The sequence below is a fragment of the Musca domestica genome, unplaced genomic scaffold (genome assembly GCF_030504385.1).
Source record: "Musca domestica strain aabys unplaced genomic scaffold, Musca_domestica.polishedcontigs.V.1.1 174, whole genome shotgun sequence".
NCBI classification, from domain to species: Eukaryota; Metazoa; Arthropoda; class Insecta; order Diptera; family Muscidae; genus Musca; species Musca domestica.
Genome location: NW_026712233.1, coordinates 1,054,958 through 1,077,952, shown reverse-complemented (window position 1 = coordinate 1,077,952; position 22,995 = coordinate 1,054,958). Strand labels below are relative to the sequence as shown.

Below are 22,995 nucleotides of genomic sequence, written 5' to 3'. Positions count from 1 at the left end.
TTTTTTATTTGAGTAGTTTTTGGATTATTTTTAAATACTTTTCTCAAGTTTTGATGAAATTGGTCAAAAATTATATTTTTCTAGTAATCGGCAGCCCCTGCCGACTACTGGCAAATCTCTTTTTTTCTGTTCCTAATGTCGGCATTAAATAATATAACAGAAAAATGCTTGATTTGTATGTTTTTAACTTATAAAATGATCTCTAGACTGTTATTTGCTATTATAAAATATTTCTGATTTCAAAAATATTATATTTAATATACTTAAATCGATTATTAAGTTGACGTCACTACTAATTTTTTCTTTACAAAAGAGTACTATCGCACGCATTGGAAGACACTCACTGTATTCTCTCATAATAAATGATCGGAGTTCATTGTTTTTTTTTTTTTTTTTTACAGAAAGAGAGCAGAGAACACTGTTAACGTTTTTTGCAATTATTTTATTATTTGGTCAATTCTAGTCTTAGTTATTTAAGTTTAAATTTCAAAACTGCCGACTACTGGGACATGCCGAACTTAGGCGTACTTACCCTATATCACAATTGCTCTGGAAACTCCTTCTGTTTTATAGAAGTGTGTATTTTACACCCACAACATTTGTTACATGTTATTGAGTTGCCAAACACACCTATTGAAAGATTGCATCAATGCCGCTATTTGCCTCCAGGGGTCGCTCATAATGCGATATTCAAATATGAAACTTAAAACAATTACGGTGAATAATGTCGTGTTGGATTACAATTGTGGTTAAAACACACAAAAAACCTTAAACCTGGCAATACAATCATATGGGATATATCTATATTGTCCATATTCAATACCAAAAGTCCTGCAGAATTTTATGCTGATCATATTTTGGTATATTACATTTGGTGTCAAAATGGATATATGTACATACATTCAAATTCTCTTGTTACCTCCCCCATAGAAGTCTTGCAAAAGTAAAGTAAAAAGTTTCAGTCGTTCTCCCGTCAAATGAGTACCCTAAGCATTCTACCTAATATTTATGTATACCCAACGATTGTACCTACATTTCCTATCTTTACAATATATCTATAGTTAGTACTAATATTTCAATGTTCTAAGGTTATGATTACACCGTTTAAAAAATAATAACTGAAGAAAACCCTGTGGATTATTAAAATAAAGCTACCAATAGAAGATATGTTTATTGGCTTTTTGAAAATTTTTGAAAAATAGACAAGGCAAGGTTTTTTTAAGATTCTTCAAAATGTTTGTTTTGTTACTGTTGAAGATTACGTCAGTTTATTGTTGAAGTCTGGAGTATTCCCTCATTTGCTAGACTCTATTACTGACAGCAACATTTTTCAAAACGAAACTGACGGATTTGCAATATTTGTTCATTATTTCATCCCGGCGTAGTTAAATCATTGGGGGAATATTTCAGAACTAAGCAATCGATTTTACCAGATGTTTGCTTGTTTAGGGGAAAGGTACAAGAAGAAATGGAACAATGTTGCCCATTAAGTGCCAAGTTTAAACAATATCGGGTACTAATTTTGTGTAAAATGAGACTCCTACTTTTTCCAAAATTATGAATTATTATGACCAGAAAGTGGGGATAGATACTACCTATCTCTGAACTCAATCTAAATTTGCCAAAAATATTAAAATGTGCCAATTTTGGACCAAATCGCATATTCCATTTGTATATGCAGAAAAATGGACGGATATGGCCAGAATGATTCCTAATATGAATGATTCCACAACAGCAACTTGCGACGATAGCAAAGAGAACAGCGTGGCCCTGACGACTGTTCACAATCAAAAAGAAATCCACTTTGCACCATAGGTCCCGCTTAGGCAGATATGACCCATTTTCTAGCTTTTGTATCCACGAAATAATAACTTATTGTACAATTTTGATATAATATCGTTAAACAGAATATTTTTTCAACAAATTAGAAATCCGATTCTCTCATTTGATTTTTGATATGTCCATTTTATATTGATTTGATTCAAATTTCCGTCAAAAATGACTCAATATCAAATGTTGGAGTTAAAACTTAGTGCATTTTTGTAAACTAAAATCAGCATACAGAAATGTATTTCCATGGACATTTTTACGATATTGAATGCAAGAATTGGGGCTCAGATTCCCCCATTTTTATAGCACCCACCCATACAATTTTTCTTAAGTCCATAAAATTGGTCCATCCCATACAAATTAAATTCAAAGACATTATTTTTTTAATTTTATAGAAAATTTTTATTTTTTTATATTTGTTTTTTTTTCGATTTTCTTTTCTCATTTGTTTTCTTACTTTTTTCATTTTTCTTCGTCTTCTTCGTCATTTCAAAACTTATCAAAAATAATAATCTTAAACACGATGATGGTACAAAAAAAAATACTATACAACCAGAAAAACTAAAGTACTACAAATATAAGTCGGGAGTAATTTAATCAATAAATTATTAATAATAAGCAATTAAAGTAGTTACGATATAAATAAGAATTAGACTTATAACTTAAACACTTTCATATATATAAATATAAATCAGAATGCAAATAATACAAATACACAAAATGCTTCGGGCTTGATGTGTGACAAATGCTGTCAAATCAATTACTTTTTTTTTTGTTTAAATTACATTTAAGGGGGGAAATATTTACAGCAAAAAAGAGGGGGTGAAGAGAGAGGGGTTTTCCTTAATTAAATTATTTGTTTTGTTAATGGATTCAATTTCGCTTCTATTTTTTCTCAACAAAATTCAGTCTTTGTATTTATTATAATATTTATAATTATGTGAAGAAAAAAAAATCAATACAGTGGAACATGGTTACATGTGTTGTTATAAAAAACGTAGTATTTCCAATAAATTCGTTGTAGCCATGTTTTACTGTAATTGATTTTTTTGTAGTTAACCTAACATTTATCTTATTTATCTAATAAACTGGGCTTTAGGTTTCTCATGTGCCTTTCATGGGGTTTGAATGGCCTCAAACCCCACTGCTTCTTCTATATGTATGGGTGTATGTATTTCTATATATATGTATGTATGTGTGAATGATTTATGTTTCTATTTAATACTGCTAAGAATGTTCTTAAAAAGATCAGCAATGCTTTTTTTACAACTATTATTTATATATATTTTTTTTTAATTTATAATTCGACGTTTTGAAAATTTGAGCAATTATTTTTTTTTCATTTGCGGACGGTTAGCTTTTTCGAGTTTTAAGCAAACAAAGAAACAAAATTTAAAAATTAAACAATGAAACTTAAAATTAAATGCAAAAAAATAAATAATTTTGAACCAGCGCTTAGTTAATGAAGCGTTTCTCTTAAATAAAGATGTATGTATGTAGACCACACACACACACGTGAATGTATGTATGTATGTGGCTTATTATTAATTTACAGTGACATTTACAAAGTATGGCAAATTAATTTGTTGTCAAATACAAGACAAGCCAACGAACAACTCTTGTGGGTTTCAATTTCCATTTTGTTTCGCAAAAGTTTATTCGCAGCAAATCCTGTATTTTGAATACTACAAAGTATGTCGACGATCTAAACAGGCGGGAGGGAGTGGGGATGGCAAGCTGGGGGAATTATTGATACGGGGCAAGGAGGAGGAGGAGGAGAATATTTTATAAAAAAATATAATAATAAACACTACAACAAATAACAAGCCTTGCGCTCTTGGACACAAGGTCTCTTCTCGACATCGTTCGGCTTTGACATGGCCTTACAGACACGTGTGTATCGTCTTTTTCGTTCGACACAATTTACACTTGACTTCACAGCACCAGTGGAATGTACAGGCACAACGCTCCACCACGACCACCTCTTGGGTACGATAGCCACGGCCGCAGCACATCAGATCGCAGCCATCAACACCAATCGATGTGTCGTTGCACTGGCGTCCATGGGTGCCCTGAATGCCCAAACGCAGATTCTTTTCACAGAACGATGGTGAGGGCTCCAAGTAGACAATGTCCTTGGTGCCTGGTGGCTTGTGATCCGGATTGTGGGGTTTCAAAACAAAGGAATATCTAAAAAGACAAAGAAAATAAAAGAAGGGAAATTAGTAAAGGTATTTTGAAAAAGATTTTAAAATTTAGAAATTTAAAAAAAAAACAATAATATTTGAATATTATAAATTTAAAAAAAAAAACTGAAAATTTAAAATTTTTTACATTATTTTTAATTTTTCACAACTTTTAATTCTTGTTATAAAAAATCAAATTTATTTCAATTAAAATTTTCAATATTTTCATTGAAAAAATTGAAAAAATGAAAATTTAAAAAGAAAATTTTAATTAATTTAAAAAGAAAATTTTAATTTTTTTATAAAAAAATGAAAATATAGAAGATTTAAATTTTTTTTGAAATAAAACAAATTAAAAAATTGAAAATTTTAAAAGAAAATTTTACTATTTTTTTATAAAAATATGAAAATATTGAAAAATTTAATTTTAATTAAAATTAAATAAATTTAAAATATCCAAATTATTTCAATTAAAATTTCCAAATTAAAAAAAAATAATTTAAAAAAAATTGAAAATTTTAAAAAAAATTGAAAATGTTAAAAGAAAATTTTAGGTTTTTATATAAAAAATGAAAATATTGAAAACTTTAATTTTTTTTTAATAAAACAAATTAAAAAATTTAAAATTTTAAAAGAAAATGTTAATTTTTTTTTATAAAAATATGAAAATATTGAAAATTTTAATTTTAATTAAAATTAAATAATTTTAAAAAATCCAAATTATTTCAATTAAAATTTCCATTTTTTTTTTAATTTTTGCGGGGAGGAAATTAGTGAATGAATTGCGAACATGATTTGAAAATTGATAGATTTAAAAAAAAAACAAGACTATTTGAAAATTACAAATTACAATTTTAAATTATTTAAAAAACTATTAGTTTTTATTATTTTTTTAATAAAAAATCAAAAATTTTAATTTTTTTTATAAAAAATATTATTTTTTTTTAATTTTCCACTTTTTTAATTTTTTTATAAAAAATACAAATTATTACAGTTGAAATTTTCATTTTTTTTTTTTGTTACAAAAATCTATTTTTTTTTTAATTTTCACTTTTTCTTTTTTTAAAAAAATCCAAATTATTTTAAACGGAATGTTTAATCTCTTAAAAGACTTTTTTCTATAATTTTTTTCTTTTGAAATTTCCCACTCTTTTCTATTTTTTTATATAAATCCAAACTTTTTAATTTAATTTAATTTGAGTCATTGCATTTTTCTTTAATTTCTTTTTCATTTTTTTAAATTTTCTATTTGTTTTTAATGCAAATTATTTCAATTCAATTTTTTTTTAATTTTATATTATTTTAAAATTAACGAAAATTTAATAACACCTACTCCAAACATTTTTAATTAAAATTTTCAATTTTTTTCCAATTTAACGAAATATAAGTCATTTCAATTTTTTGTAATTTCTTTTTATATTTTTATAAATTTTCTATTTTTTATAAATAAACGAAAATTAAACAACACCTACCTATTGTTTTTACGCCCTTGCCGACCTTGACGACCACGCACACTGTTCCGCGACACACCGCTCTGATTGGGTAGACTATTTGGTGATGGCATATTTGGATGATGTTTGACGACATGTTCATCGTTGAGCCTGCGTTCCTCATCATAGGCATTGGGACTGGCGGCATTCGGAGATAAGGCATTGGGTGAGACACCCACAGCATTGGGACTGATATTTGAACCTCCCACAGCATTTGCACTGCCGCTGGCCCTTACACTATTGCTCATCATTACCCGGGAGGCACCATCGAAACGATCCTTGAGATTATCACCAATCACCCGGAAATTGGCCAAACGCATCCAGCAGGTTTTAACGGTACATGAGCCAGACATGCCGTGACATTTGCACTCTTGACGCATTTCAGCTTGCACATGCTATAAAGAGAGAGAGGGAAGAGAGAAGGGAAAAATTAGTAAAAAATGGAAAATAAGTTTATTCAGTTGTTTGTCCGTCTGTCTGTGTGTGTGTGCTGCAATTCATAATTTATGTGCTGGGCATTTTTGACATTTTATGGCGTATTAAAAGCCACCCTTCTGTGCATTAATATGTTTTCCACTTAATTATTTTTAGCTTTAAAACGCAAAGGTTTTTTTTGTTTGCTTCTCTGGTCCATGGCCACCAAGAGTTTTTAAATTGAGAGGATATATGATTCCTGTTGGCCATCATGGTCTCTGGGGGATTTTTTTATTTTTTTTTTTTTTTTTGTTTTTTGTAACCAAACATGATGATGATGATCAACATCTTGCCCAACATTTGCAACATTATTAAAAAGCAATAAATGTTTTGTAATACCAGCAAAAAGCCAAAGCCTGGCTTAAACACCCGCCATCTCCATGTAGCCACCATCAATAATAACCCACCACAACGGCCAACGATTGCCAATCGTGTCGAAAAAGGACCCAGCATGAGGTCACAATTCCTATATAAATCTATATATTGATGTTTTGCTGTTGATATTATTACAACGCACCACACAATGGTGCAACATACAACGGCAAGAAATCTGCTTTTTTGTTGTTGTTGTTGCTGTTGTTATTGGCTTTATTGGATTTTTCCCTGTGTGTGCTTTTGGGAAAGCAGAGCTTACGAGGTGGTCGCCTGACATTGCGTAGCCCCCACCACATGATGTTATGATATAAGCGTAACAAATGCCAGCTACAGAACCACCAACAACGTTAATGATAATCACCATCATCATCATGGTGATATTGACGATGATGATGATAATGACGACGACTCAATTTCTGGGCCCCAACAAGGAGTTGAGATGTTGTTGTTGTTTTTGCTCCAACCATTTTTAATGTAAAGCAAAACGATCTTTGTATTAATTGCTGCTGAATAAAGACATAAGCTTAAGAGGGGCAGCAGCATATATTTTGTGGGAATTTGCGCGGCTCAGTTGGCTGTCTTTGCATGTTGCAGTTTGTTGTTGTTCTTGTTCTTGTTGTTGTAATAAAAATTGAAATTTGTGTTGTTTTGTGGAGCAAACAGGCCAGCAAGCAAGCATTGAGGATTAGTAGCAAATTTATAGACAATTTTCTTTTACTAGCATTAATTGTGCCCACTAACATTAATGGTGTGCCATCGCGTGAAAAGGGGCTATTGGGGGGAAGGAGGGTGGATCAGATTAGTTGTTGATCTGTGTTGTTTGAATTTAGCTGTCAATAGTTTTTAATATATGATTGCATGTAAAGTTAACAACTTGGAGGAAATATTGATGTTCTTAAGGTGGTCTGGGGTGAAATGCAAAATGGACTAAGTCAAAAATTTTCAATTATGGAAAATATTTTTTTTTCTGTTTTGATAAAATAAACTTTAATTATAAATTTAAAACGTTTTGTAACAACTGTGGTGATAAACCTAAGAAAAAAAATTAAAAATTATCAGAAAAAAAAATATTTAACCCCACAAAGGGGTGAGAATTTTGAATATCCATTGAGCTCATAAAACGCGAAATTAGCATATAATTATTTTAAAACTTGACATAATACAATATTTCTATCAAGACAAGATCTGGTGTGAAAATGGTAGATATCGCTCTACCCCTTCTGGTACCTCCCCCACAACGGGTCAACATTTTGAAAAATTAAAACTCTCATAAAGTGCGAAATAACAATCCAAGTCTTTTCCAACTCGGCATAATACAATATTTCTATCAAGACAAGATCTGGTGTGAAGATGATAGATATCGCTCCACCCCTTCTGGTAACTCCCCCACAATGGGTCAACATTTTTGAAAAATTTAAACTCTCATAAAATGGGAAATAAGCATCCGATTATTTTTAAACTCGGCGTAATACAATATTTCTATCAAAACAATCTCTGATGTAAAAAATCGAAAATATTGGTCCACTCCTTCTGGTAGCTCCCCATACAATGGGTGAAAATTTTTGTAAAATTAAAAATCTCATAAATTGCGATATAAGCATCCGATTCTCTGGAAATGACAATATTTTTGTTAGTTACAGATCTGCAATGAAAATGGAGTATATCGGTCTAGTCCTTCTCGTACCTCCCACGTACTGGGTCAAAATTTTTGAAAAATTAAAATTCTCATAAAATTCGAAATAAGCATTCAACTCTCTTCAAATTTTACACATCTCAATATTTTTACTAACACAAGATCTGATGTGAAGATGGGATATATCGGTCTAGTCCTTCCGGTACCTCCCCCACAAAGTGGTTAAAATTTTAAATAACCAAAACGCTCATAAAACGGGAAATAAGCTTAAAATTTTGCACATCTCAATATTTTTATTAGCAAAAGATCTGATGTGAAGGTGATATATATCGGCCTAATCCTTCTACTACCTCCCCCACAAAGGGACCTCCATTTCCTATATTTATATCTCTGACATCCCAATATTTTTATTTTAAATATTTTTTTTATATTCAATTACTTAGCCCACTTTGCATTTTATTTCCCTATAACATTGTGAATGGCGAAAAAAATAACAACCCACATTAGGTAGTCCCCCTCTCTCAAAACACTGCGGGAGTTTCAATACTTTGCTGTAGATTTTTCTATTTAAGCTAAATGATCAAATGCCCATAAATCGACCACAAAATTGCAATCTAAGGAAGCTCATCAGCGACAGCAGGAGCAGAAGCAGAAGAAAAAAATAACATAAAACCACACACAACGTTGTGGGCTAACAACAAATCGCGAAACGATCTTTCTTCAGGCCTTGCCTTAGAGAACAGCCGAGTCATTTGTCTTGACATTAGATTCACAATATTTTATGATCTAATAATGACGACGGCGACTCGGCTTGATTGCCAAAAGTCATAAAAAAACGTCTTACAGCCACATAAATTATTAACTACTTGTAAATTTGTTACCACTACCACTACAGCTACTGCCACTTACCGCTCTTCCTGCCTCATTGTTGTGCAAATTCATTTTCTCTCGCAAATTGCGGCCACGTTCACCGGTATCCACAAATTCACGTGAGAATTTGAAACCGAAACCAATGTTATCGGAACAGCCACCCCATTCCCAGTCGCGTACACCGGCCACACTGCCAGCCTGGGCATTGGCCTGGGGTGAGCGCGTCTGATGGCTATAGTCACAGGTGCAAGACTCAATGGAACCCTCGCTGCAGGCGCGGGCAATGGAATGGGTGACGGCGGCACTGGTTATGGCATAAATGAAACCAGTTTCACGGCATCCTGGAAAAAATAGAAAAAAAGGGAGAAAAAAAACAAATTAATATTGTTAAAAAAAAAACATTAAAAAATGGAAAAAAAGTTTACAGCAATGATTGAAATTTGTCTTGAATTATTTGCCACCCATTAAGCCAGATTTTTCAAAATTTTATAAATAAAAATAATCTTTATCATCATCTTTATGAGTAATAACACTTGTCATGAGCTGGACTATTTGTCAAGTCAAGACTAGATGCCTTTTGAAAATGTCGAAGAGAGAGAGAGAGAGAAAGAGAATGGGGAGCTATGGAAGGGAGTTGGTTTCCCATGTTTCTACATGGCTGGTCAATTATGACACTTCAAGTAATCACTGCCACCAAATGTTGTTCACTCATATTTTATGACAATGAAGATGATCTTGATTATCAAGTGGTCCGCCATCCACAAGAGCTACCAAACCAGCCAAGATCCATTCAAACTATTTATCTCTCTATGGGCAAAAGGATTAAACAATGAAAATTGACTTTTTATGTTTCTTGTGATTGTTCTTTTGTTATTGTCTGTGTATTGTTGTGCATATCGTGTTGCATTGTAGCTCTTCAAGTGGCCAAGATCTGGGAGTTATCAGATGTTCTCAAGAGAAGCAAGAACAGAAGCCAGCAGTGATTTAGTTGACATTCTATGAGACATGTCAGGCCATATTTTATGGCAAATGTTAGGTAAATTTTGAACAAAAAAATTATCTTCTTAAAAAATCAAAGGAAAAAAATCGAACAAAAATCCTGGAGAAGGCTTTATGTAAATCCTTATCCTTCTTTTCATTTTTGGAAATAAATCCCAACATGTGCAATAAATTCCATGGCCAATAATTATGAGAGCGTGTGTGTCCGAGTTGAGTGTGGGAGATTTATTTAAATTTAAATCCCTGAGAATGTTAATCAGTCAGCCCAGGCAAAATTCAAAATCCAAAAAAAATACGGAGTCCTTGTCTCAAACAAAAGGGTCAATGGAAACGCAAAAGTAGATGCTCTCGATTGAAAAAGCAATTGTCTTTACACAAACAACACTCAAGGGTGCTCAAACAAAACCCTTCAAATAATTCAACTCAACGATCTGCCCAAAGAAAGAAAGACTGAACAACAAAAAAGATCAATTTCATATTGCACAATACAAGGATTTGTAAGGATCTTGAAAAAAAAGGGATCATTATTAAGACCCAATTCAATTCAAAATCAAACTGACCACGCCTCTTCGGGAACGGAAATCCGTTTGGTGGCAATTGAAAAAATATTAAAGAGATCAAATTTCCAAAAATTCAAAAAAAAAAAACTCAGCAACGGAAGAAGGCGATATTTTCAACAACTGAAGATGTTTTCTTCTTTTTTTTCTTCTTGCGTTTTTTTTTTTTTTGGTGTTTTAGGCAATGATGATTCACTTAACATACTTGTGATCGTTTCTTATCTTAACACAAAATCAAGCGAGTCTTACACACATCTATATATATTTTTCATATAAAAATATACTTTTTTTGTTAAACACTTCTTTTTAACGCACCCATATTTGTCTGGTTGGAGTATTTCAACTGTTTTGGCAATACCAACGCCCTTCTTTTTTTTTTTTTTTTTTGGTGTTGATTTAATGTTGTTAACTGATAACGAACAACAAACGTTGAAATAAAAAAAATCATTATGAAATTGTGTCCAAAATGTAAAACAACTCATAATTTGTTCTCCAAGTCTCCGGCCAAGGCGTGCAGGTATTTTCATACCGCACTTCAAGTGAATAGGTGTTACAGACCCAATTTCCATTCAATTTAGAAGACATTAAGTAAATAAAAATTACATGAAATTCTTATGCCTTATATCTATAGATTTCCTCTACACCTCCTGGGTGTTCTCCCGCTCGCGCGGCTATTTTAAATATTTACATTTTTGTTGTGAGGTTTGATTTCGGGCGAAATTTGTGGTTTTCTAATATTTGTGTGTGAAATGATAGGAATTTCTTCCAGGTTTACCTTAACCTTAGAGTAAACATTTAACTGGAATTTTGTGAGGAAAGTGAAAAGAAAACCCACGCCAAAAAATAAGTACCCTAATTTCCTGGTTTTCTCAAATCTGGAGTATTACATTTCCTGTTTATGGGCAAGTGTGAGATGACAGAAATCCCACTCTCATATGGGAATGACATTTCATCAATTGACACCACCAAACAAAATAATCACAAATTTTGAGTCATTAATCATGAGTAAAATGTCGAAGAAATGAAGAAAAAAATTAAGAATTTTCCACCAAAAATATCGCTTGAAAATTTAGAATTAAAAAATAATGTCAACAAAAAAATCTTTTAAAAAATAAGTAAAAGTCGGTTTTGCCGAATGATATAAAATTTTGAAATGTATGAAGTTTAAAAAGAATCACATGCCTATTTCGTATTTTATGAGCATTTCGGTTATTAAAAAATTTCGACCCCTTTGTGGGGGAGGCACCAGAAGGGGTAAATCGATATATTCCATCTTCACACCAGATCTTGTGTTGATAGAAATATTAAGAAAAAGCGAGTATTAAAGACATTGGATTTTTCTTACGCATTTTATGATAGTTACAATTATTCGAATTTTTTAAACCGCTGTGGGGAGGTGCTAGAAGGAGTGGGTCGATATATTCCATATTCACACGAGATCTTGTGCTAATGGAAATATTGGGATGAGTGAAATTTGAAGAGAACCAGGTGTTTATTTCGCCTTTTATGAGAGTTAAAATTATTAGAAATTTTTGACCCCTTGTGGGGGAGGTACCAGAAGGGGTGAGCCGATATATTTCATATTCATACCAGATCTTGTGCTAATGGAAATATTGGGATGTGTGAAATTTGAAGAGGATAGGATGTTTATTTCACGATTTTATGAGAGTTACAATTATTCAAAAATTTTGACTCGTTGTGGGGCAGGTACTAAAAAGAGGGGGCCGATGCATTCCATCTTTACACCAGGTCTTGTGTTAAGCGAAATATTGTCATGTGTGAAATTTGAAGTGAATCGGATGCTTATTTCAATTATGCAAAATTTTTACCCCTTTGTGGGGGTCTTAAACCATTATTTCGATGAGGCACATTTTGACCTTAGACATATGGCTGAGGGTAGGAAAATAAACCAAAATACTCAAATTTCATAATTATTTTTGATTTCCGGGAAAACATTTTTTGGGGTATTTTCAAAACTTAAATCACTTTTTTCATTGGCCCTGGACTTGCTCTCATTTTCCCCCCATATGTTTTATTCAAACTGACCCTTTTCTGCCCTGACCCTGGCCCCTTGCTGCTGTTCTTCATTCTGGTCTCCTTCTTATCGCACTCTGTTCTCTTATGATATAAAATAACATAATGCACATCTGTCTTTCGATTTATGCCACACATCGATCTTTTGATGGATTTTTATGAATGAGTGTCTTTGTGTGTTTTGTTTTTTTTTTTTTTTTTTTTGGTCTTTGGTTTTGCAATTTTCCAGAGAACGCTCATAAACTTGAAATGTGTGGCATATAGTATTTTTTCGTATTTGTTTTTGTTGTTTTCGTATTGTTGCAAATTTAGGCTTATTTGTGGTGGGCCCACCGATTACTTGTTGTTGTATTGACACAATGACAGCCTGTCAAGTGTTGTGTTAATTAAATAAGACATTTTTATATGAAACGAAGAGATATTTTCAAAACAAAAACAAAGGAGATGAAGGAAACTGAAACCCCGTAAAAGGGTTTGTAACAAGTCAAAAATAAACAACAATAATAACAACAAGGAGTTATCAATCATTTTTTTGAATTGGAAAGAAAATATGCAAAAAATATTACCCAGGGAAAGGGGAAGTGCTACCTTATGTCAAAAGGGCCCCTTGAAGAGCCATTGTTTCTCAACAATTTTCAAATAATAATAGAGTTGTCATGAAAAACATATTTCTCTGACAATCTGTTTCCAAAAGGTTATGCGCATGCCCAGAACACTTGAGGGTTTTTATGATCAGGCCATACTTTTTTGTCTCTTAAATGAAAGAGGGAATGTGTGTGCGCGAGCTAAACTCACGCCTGCCTAACAAAAATTATTACAACTACCTGTGTAAGGCATAGTTCTTGTTCTTCTTCTTGATTTTTATTGTTATTATTATCAATAACAATTTGGGGTTTTTTATTTAGTTTCCCCTGGCTGGCTTGGCTGAATGAAGCCTTCAAATGTGAATGAAATCAAACGATCATCACATCATATGAAGGCGATAACAGCCAAAACCCAACAAAAAGAGACAATAACATAAAAAGTCCATAAACTCCAATTTTTATAACTTGTCAAGTAGTGCTGTTTGTTATCAGGCCCACAAAAACCATGAATTCAGGTGATTGATTTTTTTTATTAATTTTTTTCGTATTTAAAAATAACGAAAGAAAATCGTTAAGGGAAAGCAAAATTTATGAGTTCTGATTTTGAAATTTTTATGGCCGGTGTTGAATAAATATCTGTTTTGTGTTAATGAAAAAATTCCGGTGAGAGAGAGAGAGGGGGAGTTTATGTGATTTTGTTACGATAATTAACACCTTTTAAAAAACAATTAACACCAAAAAGGAGACATTAAATGCCATAACCAGCCAGCCAGCCAACAAACCTCTAGAAAAAGAGAAATCACCATTAAATGTCTTTATTTGTTACGTTTTTTTGCTTGGTAATTCTGGAGAGCAGAGGTCCTTGCTTTCATTCGTTTTCATGTCGAAGCCAGCAGGACATTTTTGCTGGCCACTTTTGTCTTTGGGGTGTGATCCTTTTTCGGCTTTACAATTTGCTATGCCTCGGACCGTTGTGCAAAACGTTTCAGGTGACATGATTACAAGAGGCTCTTTTGATGGCTCAATTTCTCTTTTTTCGAAAATTTGCCAAAACCATTAATTTTCTTTTTTTTTCCTTTTTGTAATGATTTATTTTTTTCTCTCTCGCTGCAGAGATTACAAATCATGTTATGTGTGTTGCCTCTGTAGGCGTTGAGTTTTGTGGTAAATTTGATGAAAGCCAAAGAAAATTATTCTACCGGTGGCATGACCAATTGGCTTACGGGGTAAAGGGATTTTCAAGGGAAAATGGGATTCAGGGAATTTTTTGGAATCATTTGAATATGATTTGAAAGATTTTTGGATTTGAAATAAGGCTTAATAGTATTCACGGTGGTTTTGAGAGGATCCAAGACAAATAAAAAAAATTAACATTTGGAACAATTCTAGAATTGTAATCAAATTTTTAAGATTTTCAATTTTTTTTATTTTGTTTTAAAAAATATTCCTTTATGTCCTTTCTTTTACAAAAAAAAATAATTGAAGAAAAGCGCCAATTGGAGCCAATAAAAAATATTGGGAATATTGGATTCATGAAAATAAATCTAATTTTTAAAACTTCATTTTTTTCAATTTTTTTAAAATATTTCAAATTTTTAAATAAGGCTATTTTTTCCAATTTTTTCAAACATTTATTTTTCTCAAAATTTTCAATTTTTTTCGAAATTCTAGAATTTTAATTTTTTAAAATATTTAAAAATTTCAAATCTTTCAATTTTTTAAAAATGTTATTTTTTCCAATTTTCAAAACCTTTATTTTTTCATAAATTTTTTTTCGTAATATTCACATTTTCAAAGTTTTAAAATTTTCAATGTTTTTAAGAAAAGAGTCCTGTATATCCTTCCATTCACAGAAGACCAAAAATATCTCAAACCACCACACCCTGCGTTTTTTTCCTTTCTTTCCTTCTCTCCCCCTCAGAAACCCTGAGACGAAAAAGATGTTTAAACACTTGTCATTATTTGGTTTATGGTTGAGGGCATTCAAAAAAAAAAATGGGAAAACAACTTAACATGTTATCCTTTTAAATGGCCAGGGCAGACACATAAAACGGACGGACGGACGGACAGACAGTCATAGAAACAGATACCCCATTGTATAATAAACATGTAGATATGCATGTATTAATTTGGTTACTTCTTTTTTAGATCATATTACAAAACAAGCCAGGGCACTTGACTCATGGAGGAAATATAACAACAACGAAAACAACAACCACAGACATCAGTTATCTCTTACAAATAAAAGAAGAAAATAAAAACAACAACAAGGCAACACTTGGACACACTATCCTTTTTGAATGGGGGGAACAACCCATTTTTTTTTTTTTTTGGAAATGGAATATGAACAACAACATTTTCAAGCGCCACTTGTTTTATAAACAGCTACAAAAACAACAACAACAATGTGTCTCCAATTACCAAGTGTGGGAAAACTATATGTTTATATTTTAGGACTTACCTCTATCCACAATTTTTCCAAATAGATTTTTGCCTCTTAGAAAATTACGCGTTGAACAATTCCAACGACGATTTCTAAATTGATGCTGGCATTCGCTAATAGCCAAATTGGCTCCCTTCACCAAGGCACCCAAGACCCCAGGATTGTCACGCACCAGACGACGTTGTTTGCGTCGCAATGTGGTGTGTATGGCCGGATCGACATACATGATACCCGAACTAATGGGTGAAATATTGTTGGGTTCGCCCACCTTGGCAATGCCCCTGGAAGAGAAAAACAAAAACGAAAAAGTTTTAAGAAAAATGAAAAATTTTTAGAAAATGTGTTTATGCTTCAATAAGAAAAAGGGGGAGGGGAGAGGGAAAGGGAAAATAACATTACAAGTCATGCAGAAATAGGGGAAAATTATAGGAAATTATTAACAATAAAAAAGAAACGAATTAGAATATTTTAATAATTACAATAATAATGTGAGAAAAAGAAAATAATTGGAGGGAGAGAGGGAGATCATAAATGTAAGGGGAGGGCTTTGGAGCCTCCAACTTTGAGGGAATAAAACTTATTTGGCTTCTTATTAATCCCTTTGTCTAAGAGTCTTTTTAATCCCCTTTTTTTCCTCAAAATTTATTTCAGATATTTTTTTTTTTACAAAATTGACAGAGGCTCTTTTCGAATTTATTTTTAAATAAATGATTACATTTTTTTTTTTTTATTTTTATAAAACCTAATTTTAAATTAAATTTAAAAATATTAGATTCAATACTGCTGTTTCCATATCTCCTTAATTAATTTTTTTTTTAATTTCCAAACTAGTGGAGATTTTGTTTATAGTTGGCAAAATGTATTGCAATTATTTTTATTTTTTTTTTAATTTTACAAAATTTGATTTTCAATGAAATTTAAAAATATTGTCTTCAAATTTCCTCTTTCCATATCTCTCTCATTTGTTATTTAATTTTATATATTTTTTTCTTAATTTCCAAACTAGTGGAAAATTTATTTCTAGTTGGCCACACACATTGATTTGTGTTTATGTCTTGCAATTAATTATTTATTGAAAATAAAATAAGAAAAAAAAAACGCCACTGTAATTTATGCCCGCCGCCAAACTTCTGTCCATTGTGGTGAACGTTTAACTATTCACAAAACCCCCAAAGCCTGCCAGCCAGCCAGCCGAAGACAGCAGGCTGTCAATAAGCATTTTTACAATTCTTGATTATTTTACGTTTATTGCCACAATGAAATGTATGTTACGGCATACGGATTGACACGCTTACGAAACATAACGAACATTACTCGTCTGGTCTACAAAACAACAATGAGGCAAAAATTAATACTCCAGGGAAATGGTATACAATTCATGATAGTCTAAGAGAGAGAGAGGAACACTGGCCAAAGGAATATATTAGCAATGGAGGTTATTGAGGAGGCTCAGAGAAAAAGAGAAGTTTTTTTTGCTTTGAGTTTCCTGGGGGTCAAAAGGTTTTGTTACCTCTGGCTTAAATGAACTGTTTTAATCTCTAGATCGTCAAAAAAAAAATTAGTTCACATTTTCCCTGAACTCTAGGGCAAAGAAATAAAACCAAACTTGTTTTTTTTTTTTTGTTCATTTCATTTTAGTTGAATATCATGTGCCACATATAAAAAGAAAGCTTTTAATTTTCTTGGGTTTTGTTTTGCCTTTTGTTTTACATTAAAACCCAAAACGTTAATAGAATTTTTAATTAAACTAAAAAAAAAACTCAACTCAACACAACATTTCATAACATCTTCATAAAGAGCCACAAAACAATGACAGCTTCCTACCAAAAACCCAACAGCAACAACAACAACAAGAAAAACAAACCAAAAAAGCTGTAAAAGTCACACGTTTCTTGGCCTCTTCTTTTCTTTTGGGGTTTTTGTTGTCATCTTCATGATCTCCATTGTTTCAACCGCTCGCTTTTAATGATCATGTTTCATGGCGTGCGCTTACAAATGTTTGTTTTTTGTTACTTCTTTTTTGGGTTTTATTTTTAGATTTAAATTTGCTGTTTGGCTTAATTTCCAGCGTGTTACTCTCTAGCATTTTGTTTATTTGTTCATTTAGACGGAAGTGCTAATTTTTAAAGGAAAAATAAATCAATTTTTTCCCACACACCACAAATAAAGGCAGCAGCTTTTGATGGCCAATGAAGTTATTAAATAATGTGTGTGCGGGTTTTTTGGAAGGGGGGATGAACTTGGGATGAAAATTTTTGAAGATTACAAAATATTTGTTTATTATTGTTTGGGAGACTCAGAAAAACATTTTTATTTATTTGAAAATTTTGATGATATTGTTCATATTGACAAGAAAACAAAGAACACAACAACACATGTAGTATATCGAAAAGCCCCATCAGGTGCAAATCCAAATCGATTTCGTTTTTGAAATAATGCCATACAGTTCTGCAAAAAAATTACCTTTGGTTTTTTCCATCCTTCGTGCTATTATGTATTTAAAAAAACCCTAAATACTATCCGATGACCCTCCAAAACATTAGTTTTCAGCCCTATCCTAAACTCTAACCTCATGCGAAATTCCGCGTCGATTGGAGATTTTTAAAATTTGGTCTATTTCTCAACCTCTTTTTCAAAAGCAATGGCCTTATATTCTGACCCTAACTCAACCCTCATAAAAAATGTTGTGAGGAAAAATTGCAAATAAAAATATATTTCTTTTCGATTTGTAAAAATCGGCTATTGGAAATTTTTGAATATTCGAAAAGAAATTCTCGCTAAAATTTTTGTAGCTTTATTCTTTGACACAAAAAAATTTTCAATTTTTTTTCATTTTTTTTAATCCAAATTCTATTTTTATTTAGCCCTTAACTTAGCCTACATAATTCATAACTCTCCTTTTCATTAATTTTCTTTATTTTATTTTTATTCCAAAAAAAAAAAGACTTAAGCAACAAACCCTGGCATTTCTGACCAAACAAAACAAAAGACTTAAGACACAAGAGTACCCCACCAAACGAAAGCCCTTCATGGCATTGTTTTTGCCAAAGAGGCACTGTAATACACTCTTTACTCATGAGAGCCCTTAAAATCATTACTTATATTAAAATTCTATAAAATTTCAAATTTGGTCAAAAAAATAATTTAAAAAATTCCAACTTACCACCACATGGAACCTCTCCCCCGACCAGGTTTGTGGGTCTTTTCACAGCTAACTTGGGTAATGGTTAGATACATAACCACCCAGTGTAAAATACAACTTAATAATGCTGATAAATCCATTTTTATTGTGTGTTTGTGTGTCTGGGTGTCTTTTTTTTAATAAGACAAGTCTTCCTCTTCAATAACTTGGACACTTGCAGCCTTTGGCCACAATTCGGTTTATTTTTATTTTTGATTTTTTTCTTTTTTATTTGTTTTTATTTAAACAAGCAATAAGAAGGGCTTTGTTCGAAACTTGTAAATTTGTATGGCAAACAACAGTTTTAATATGATTTAATTTCTTGAATAAATTCAGAGTAATTTCACGTTCAATTTGCACCAAAAAACACAGAATTTATGTTAATAATTTCCAGAGGCGGAAATACAACACCACGCATGCACACATTCATTCACCATGGATAGGCTCTAAGTAAACAACACTTTTTTCGATTATTTTTTGCATGGTATTATGACTATTTTGTTTGGTGTTTGGTCAGGCCGTCGGTTATGATATTTTATTTTCCAAACTAGTTAGGTATTTCACAATTCTATTTTAGTTTTGCTGTATTCTGCCGGTATTTTCACTTGTTCTAATTTCATTTCATTATTATTTTTTTCTCAAACATGTTCTAGTTATGCATTTTACAAACTTAGAACCGATAGAATAATAATTATTATTATTGGCAATAGTATTGTTAATAATTTGTTTTATTAGTCACACGAGAAACACACGACGCAAATTTGTAGCTATATTTTTTTCTGTTTGTTTCTTAGATTTGTTTCAGTTCATGTGCAATAATATTTTGCTGTTGTGTTACCCGGTTCAGTGCTAACAGTAAACTGATTGTGTTCAAGTTCTTTTGCTACACTTCAATATCTGTCGTTTCATGTTTTGTTATGTTCATCATGATGATCATCACACAGAGCAGAGCACAGCACCACCATCGTCGTAGTCGTTGTTGGCGGCGTAGTTGTAGTCGTAGTCGCACAACTCATCTCACACATGTTGTTGTTATTGTTGCTATATTGTTGTATGCATATTGTTTCGTTTGTGTGACTGTGTGTTACACCGATGATCATGATCGTCGTTGTCGTCGTCGAAGTCGTAGTCATAGTCGTCCCCTTTAACTTAAATAAAACAAACACACACACGCACATCCACACAGAGTGTCTCTGGCCAACAACATAAGATAGCGGGCGTATACCAACAACATTGATATTACCTATCAGAGAGGCGAGAGTATGTTGTTATGGGCCACAGAGAGTATTAACGCCTACTCTATTGTTGGCCTAAGGAGGGAAAGAGATAAATATAGTTTCATATGAAAGAGAAGCAAACAAAGAGTAATGATATTAGCACTACTCTCTCCGTTTACTCAGTTATATACTTTGCTCAAGTATATAAAGACTTTTTGCTCTCTCTCTCAACGACAGCCAATGGCCAATAAGAAAAGATTAACTATTTTGATCATAAAGGTAATAAAATGATCGCTTTATTTTAATTAATAAATAAAATAGAAATTATTTATTATTGATTTAATAATTGAATGAATATAAATTTAATACATAACTATTTTTAATAAAAAAAATTAAGTGTTTTAATTATTTTCATTATTTTAAACTTTAAATGCAAACCAACTCTCTTTGCTCTATCGCATTTTTTCGGAGTTAATTTTTTTTTTCACACAATTTTTTTTTCGGAGTTCTCACCTTTGTTGTGGACACAACCATCCCACTTACCCATACAACCTCACAAACATTTTATATAAAAAACTTAAAAAATACATTTGTGTGTGTGTTGGAACTTCTTGAACGTTTTCGTTTTCTCTCTTACTCTTCATTGCTGAAACAAAACTACACTGCTACATAAAACTAATTGGATTTTTTAACTTCTCCTTTCCTTGTCTTTTCGGAAAAAAGCTCGCTCTCTTTCACTCTTTCACACTAGGTTAGCACATTGTCGTTTAGCAAAAGATTTCATAGCCATTCATTCGACTAACCTTTCTTATGTACTACAATTCATTAATAAATACCCAAATACCTTTTGTTCTACAAAAAATAAAGAAAAAAAACACTTTAAATTGACTCCTAAACATGTCTTCATTGGGGGCAATTAACAATGAAAGGTAATTTTAATTAGGCTCTTCTTTTTCTTATAATATTGAGCTTTTTTCATGCATTTACCTATGGGTATTTTCATATGAATGAACATGTGAATGTTGCTACGAGTTTCCAACCAAGAGTTGTGGTTTTAAAATTAGTTGTAATCAACTTCAGAATTCCATGTTAAAATGTAGAATTTTCTAAATATCAATTATTAACGAAGTTGGATAATTTTATTGTCATAGATAATTATTTTTTCTTACACTAAATAAATGTCTGATGGAGATTTGTATTTCTGATATGAGATCATAGTCGTACTTGATGAAATATGAATCACAGATCCAGATTTTATTTGAAATAAGTAATGAAGTTATATCAATTGGAAACTGTGATTTATTTACCCCAATATTAATCTGAAAAGGGTTTTTGGATAAATTCAGATAGACAGACAATTAATTTTTGCTAATATCAATACAAGTATTTTGTGAGTATTGAGTTGATGTTAAGAAAATATAAAAACCATCTGAAGTTACATTTATGTGAATTTTTTATTTAAAAAGTTTTTTATTAGAACAGTTTTGACATTATTTTTGGGGATGTCATAGTTATATTGTTGTTTTAAAATAATCATGCTTAATAGTTAAAAAAATCATTAAAAAATTGAGGATAAACGCTTGATTCTTAAAATGACCAATAACACATTAAAAAAGTTGTTTTGATTATTGAATAATTTTTCATAGCCTAAAAAACTTAGAACAAATAACGAAAAAAAATTAATACAATGACAGATTTTTCACAATATCGAGTTTTAAATACAATAAGGATCATCATCTTACTTAAAATTTTCTTAAAAAATGAGAAAATAATTTTTTTACATTTTATTATAGTGTAAAATACAATTTAACGAAGACAATCAGACAAAATTGACTTTTTTCGACAGAAAGTCTTTGCAATATTTATAATATTTAATTTTTGATTAGATCAATTTGTTCCAGGAGTTTTTTTTTTGGAATAATATCAGACGTACAAGTCAACAATTAGTTATCGTTAAAATGCTCTTAAAAATACATTGCTCTTACAGGGAAGTCCTTAATAAATAGTTATACTGGCCCAATTTACTATACCCTTTAGTATACGTTTTAAATTGTTGATTCTAAAAATATTTTAAAGAAAATATATTTTTTAGCATTTACTTTGAATTATTATTAAAAAAACCCCTGATGTTTGTATTCGGAGTCCTTGTAAAAAATATTAAAAAAAAATATCTGCCAGAAAGTTTTTCCCAACAAAAAACTTTGTTGAGAAATCCATGATCAAAATATAGCCGATAAGACCTTCAAAAAATATATTTGAAATATACAATTATTGTCCAGAAACTAATCAAATCAAAGATATAAAGATGCTAAAATATTGTCGAAGTCGTTCATACTAGACGACATTCAGTTTTTTCTTTTCAAAAGGTTGACCTTTTGTGTTGCAGAAGATAATAAACAATGTATTTGTATCAAATCTTGAAGTAGGATGTAATAAATTCTATGATATTCGAACTTTGGGTAGATTCGAAAAGTTATTTTACTCAACATAGTATTGTCGCCTCATAAAATTGAGCTTGGCATAGGCATACAGTCAGAATAAAAGTCTATTGTATTTGGAGATAATCGCAAATTATTTATGGATTTAAATGGACCAAAAACAGAAAAATGTCCTTATCTCACAGTTGTTCTACCCGTCACAATTTCGCATAAGGAAAGAGTTTAAAAGAGGACAAAAGCCTAGCATTTTGAATAGACTTCGGATTTAGCGTTAAAAAAACCACAATTTTTAAGTGAAAAATATCAAAATTTCCATTGAACCGAGAATATTTTTTTTTGAAAATTTTCAACAATTAAGAATGGCCTGATGGCAGAATATATAAAATCTAACAAAATCGTGTAAACGTAAGCCATTAAAAGTTTTGTTACATTTTTTTATTTTTATCATATTTTTTATAGCATGAAGTTTTTTTTTCAATATGACTTACAATATTAGTTGAATATTTTGAAATACTTTTTTTACGGCCAAGAACACTAAGTGTTGGGAGTATTATATACTGGCCGCAATTATCGTCCGATCCTCACGAAAATTTTTATGATTATTATTAAATGTTGCAAATTTTTGAAAAACTCAAAATTTTTCTGATTTGCAGTCGTACAGGTTACAGTTAAAGACCAATTGAC

At 31.3% G+C, this 22,995-nt stretch overlaps 1 protein-coding gene across 1 annotated transcript; it reads right to left on the bottom strand.

Moving 5' to 3' along the window:
• Window positions 1-3,341: 3,341 nt before the first annotated feature.
• On the bottom strand, window positions 3,342-19,698 carry LOC105262002 (protein wingless-like). The gene is made up of 5 exons (XM_059120772.1): window positions 18,639-19,698; window positions 15,494-15,756; window positions 8,898-9,199; window positions 5,489-5,901; window positions 3,342-4,020 (listed from the first exon to the last, which is right to left on the bottom strand). The coding sequence occupies exons 1-5, from the start codon at window positions 18,755-18,757 to the stop codon at window positions 3,714-3,716; spliced, it is 1,404 nt and encodes a 467-aa protein (XP_058976755.1). The 5' UTR covers window positions 18,758-19,698; the 3' UTR covers window positions 3,342-3,713.
• Window positions 19,699-22,995: the final 3,297 nt, after the last annotated feature.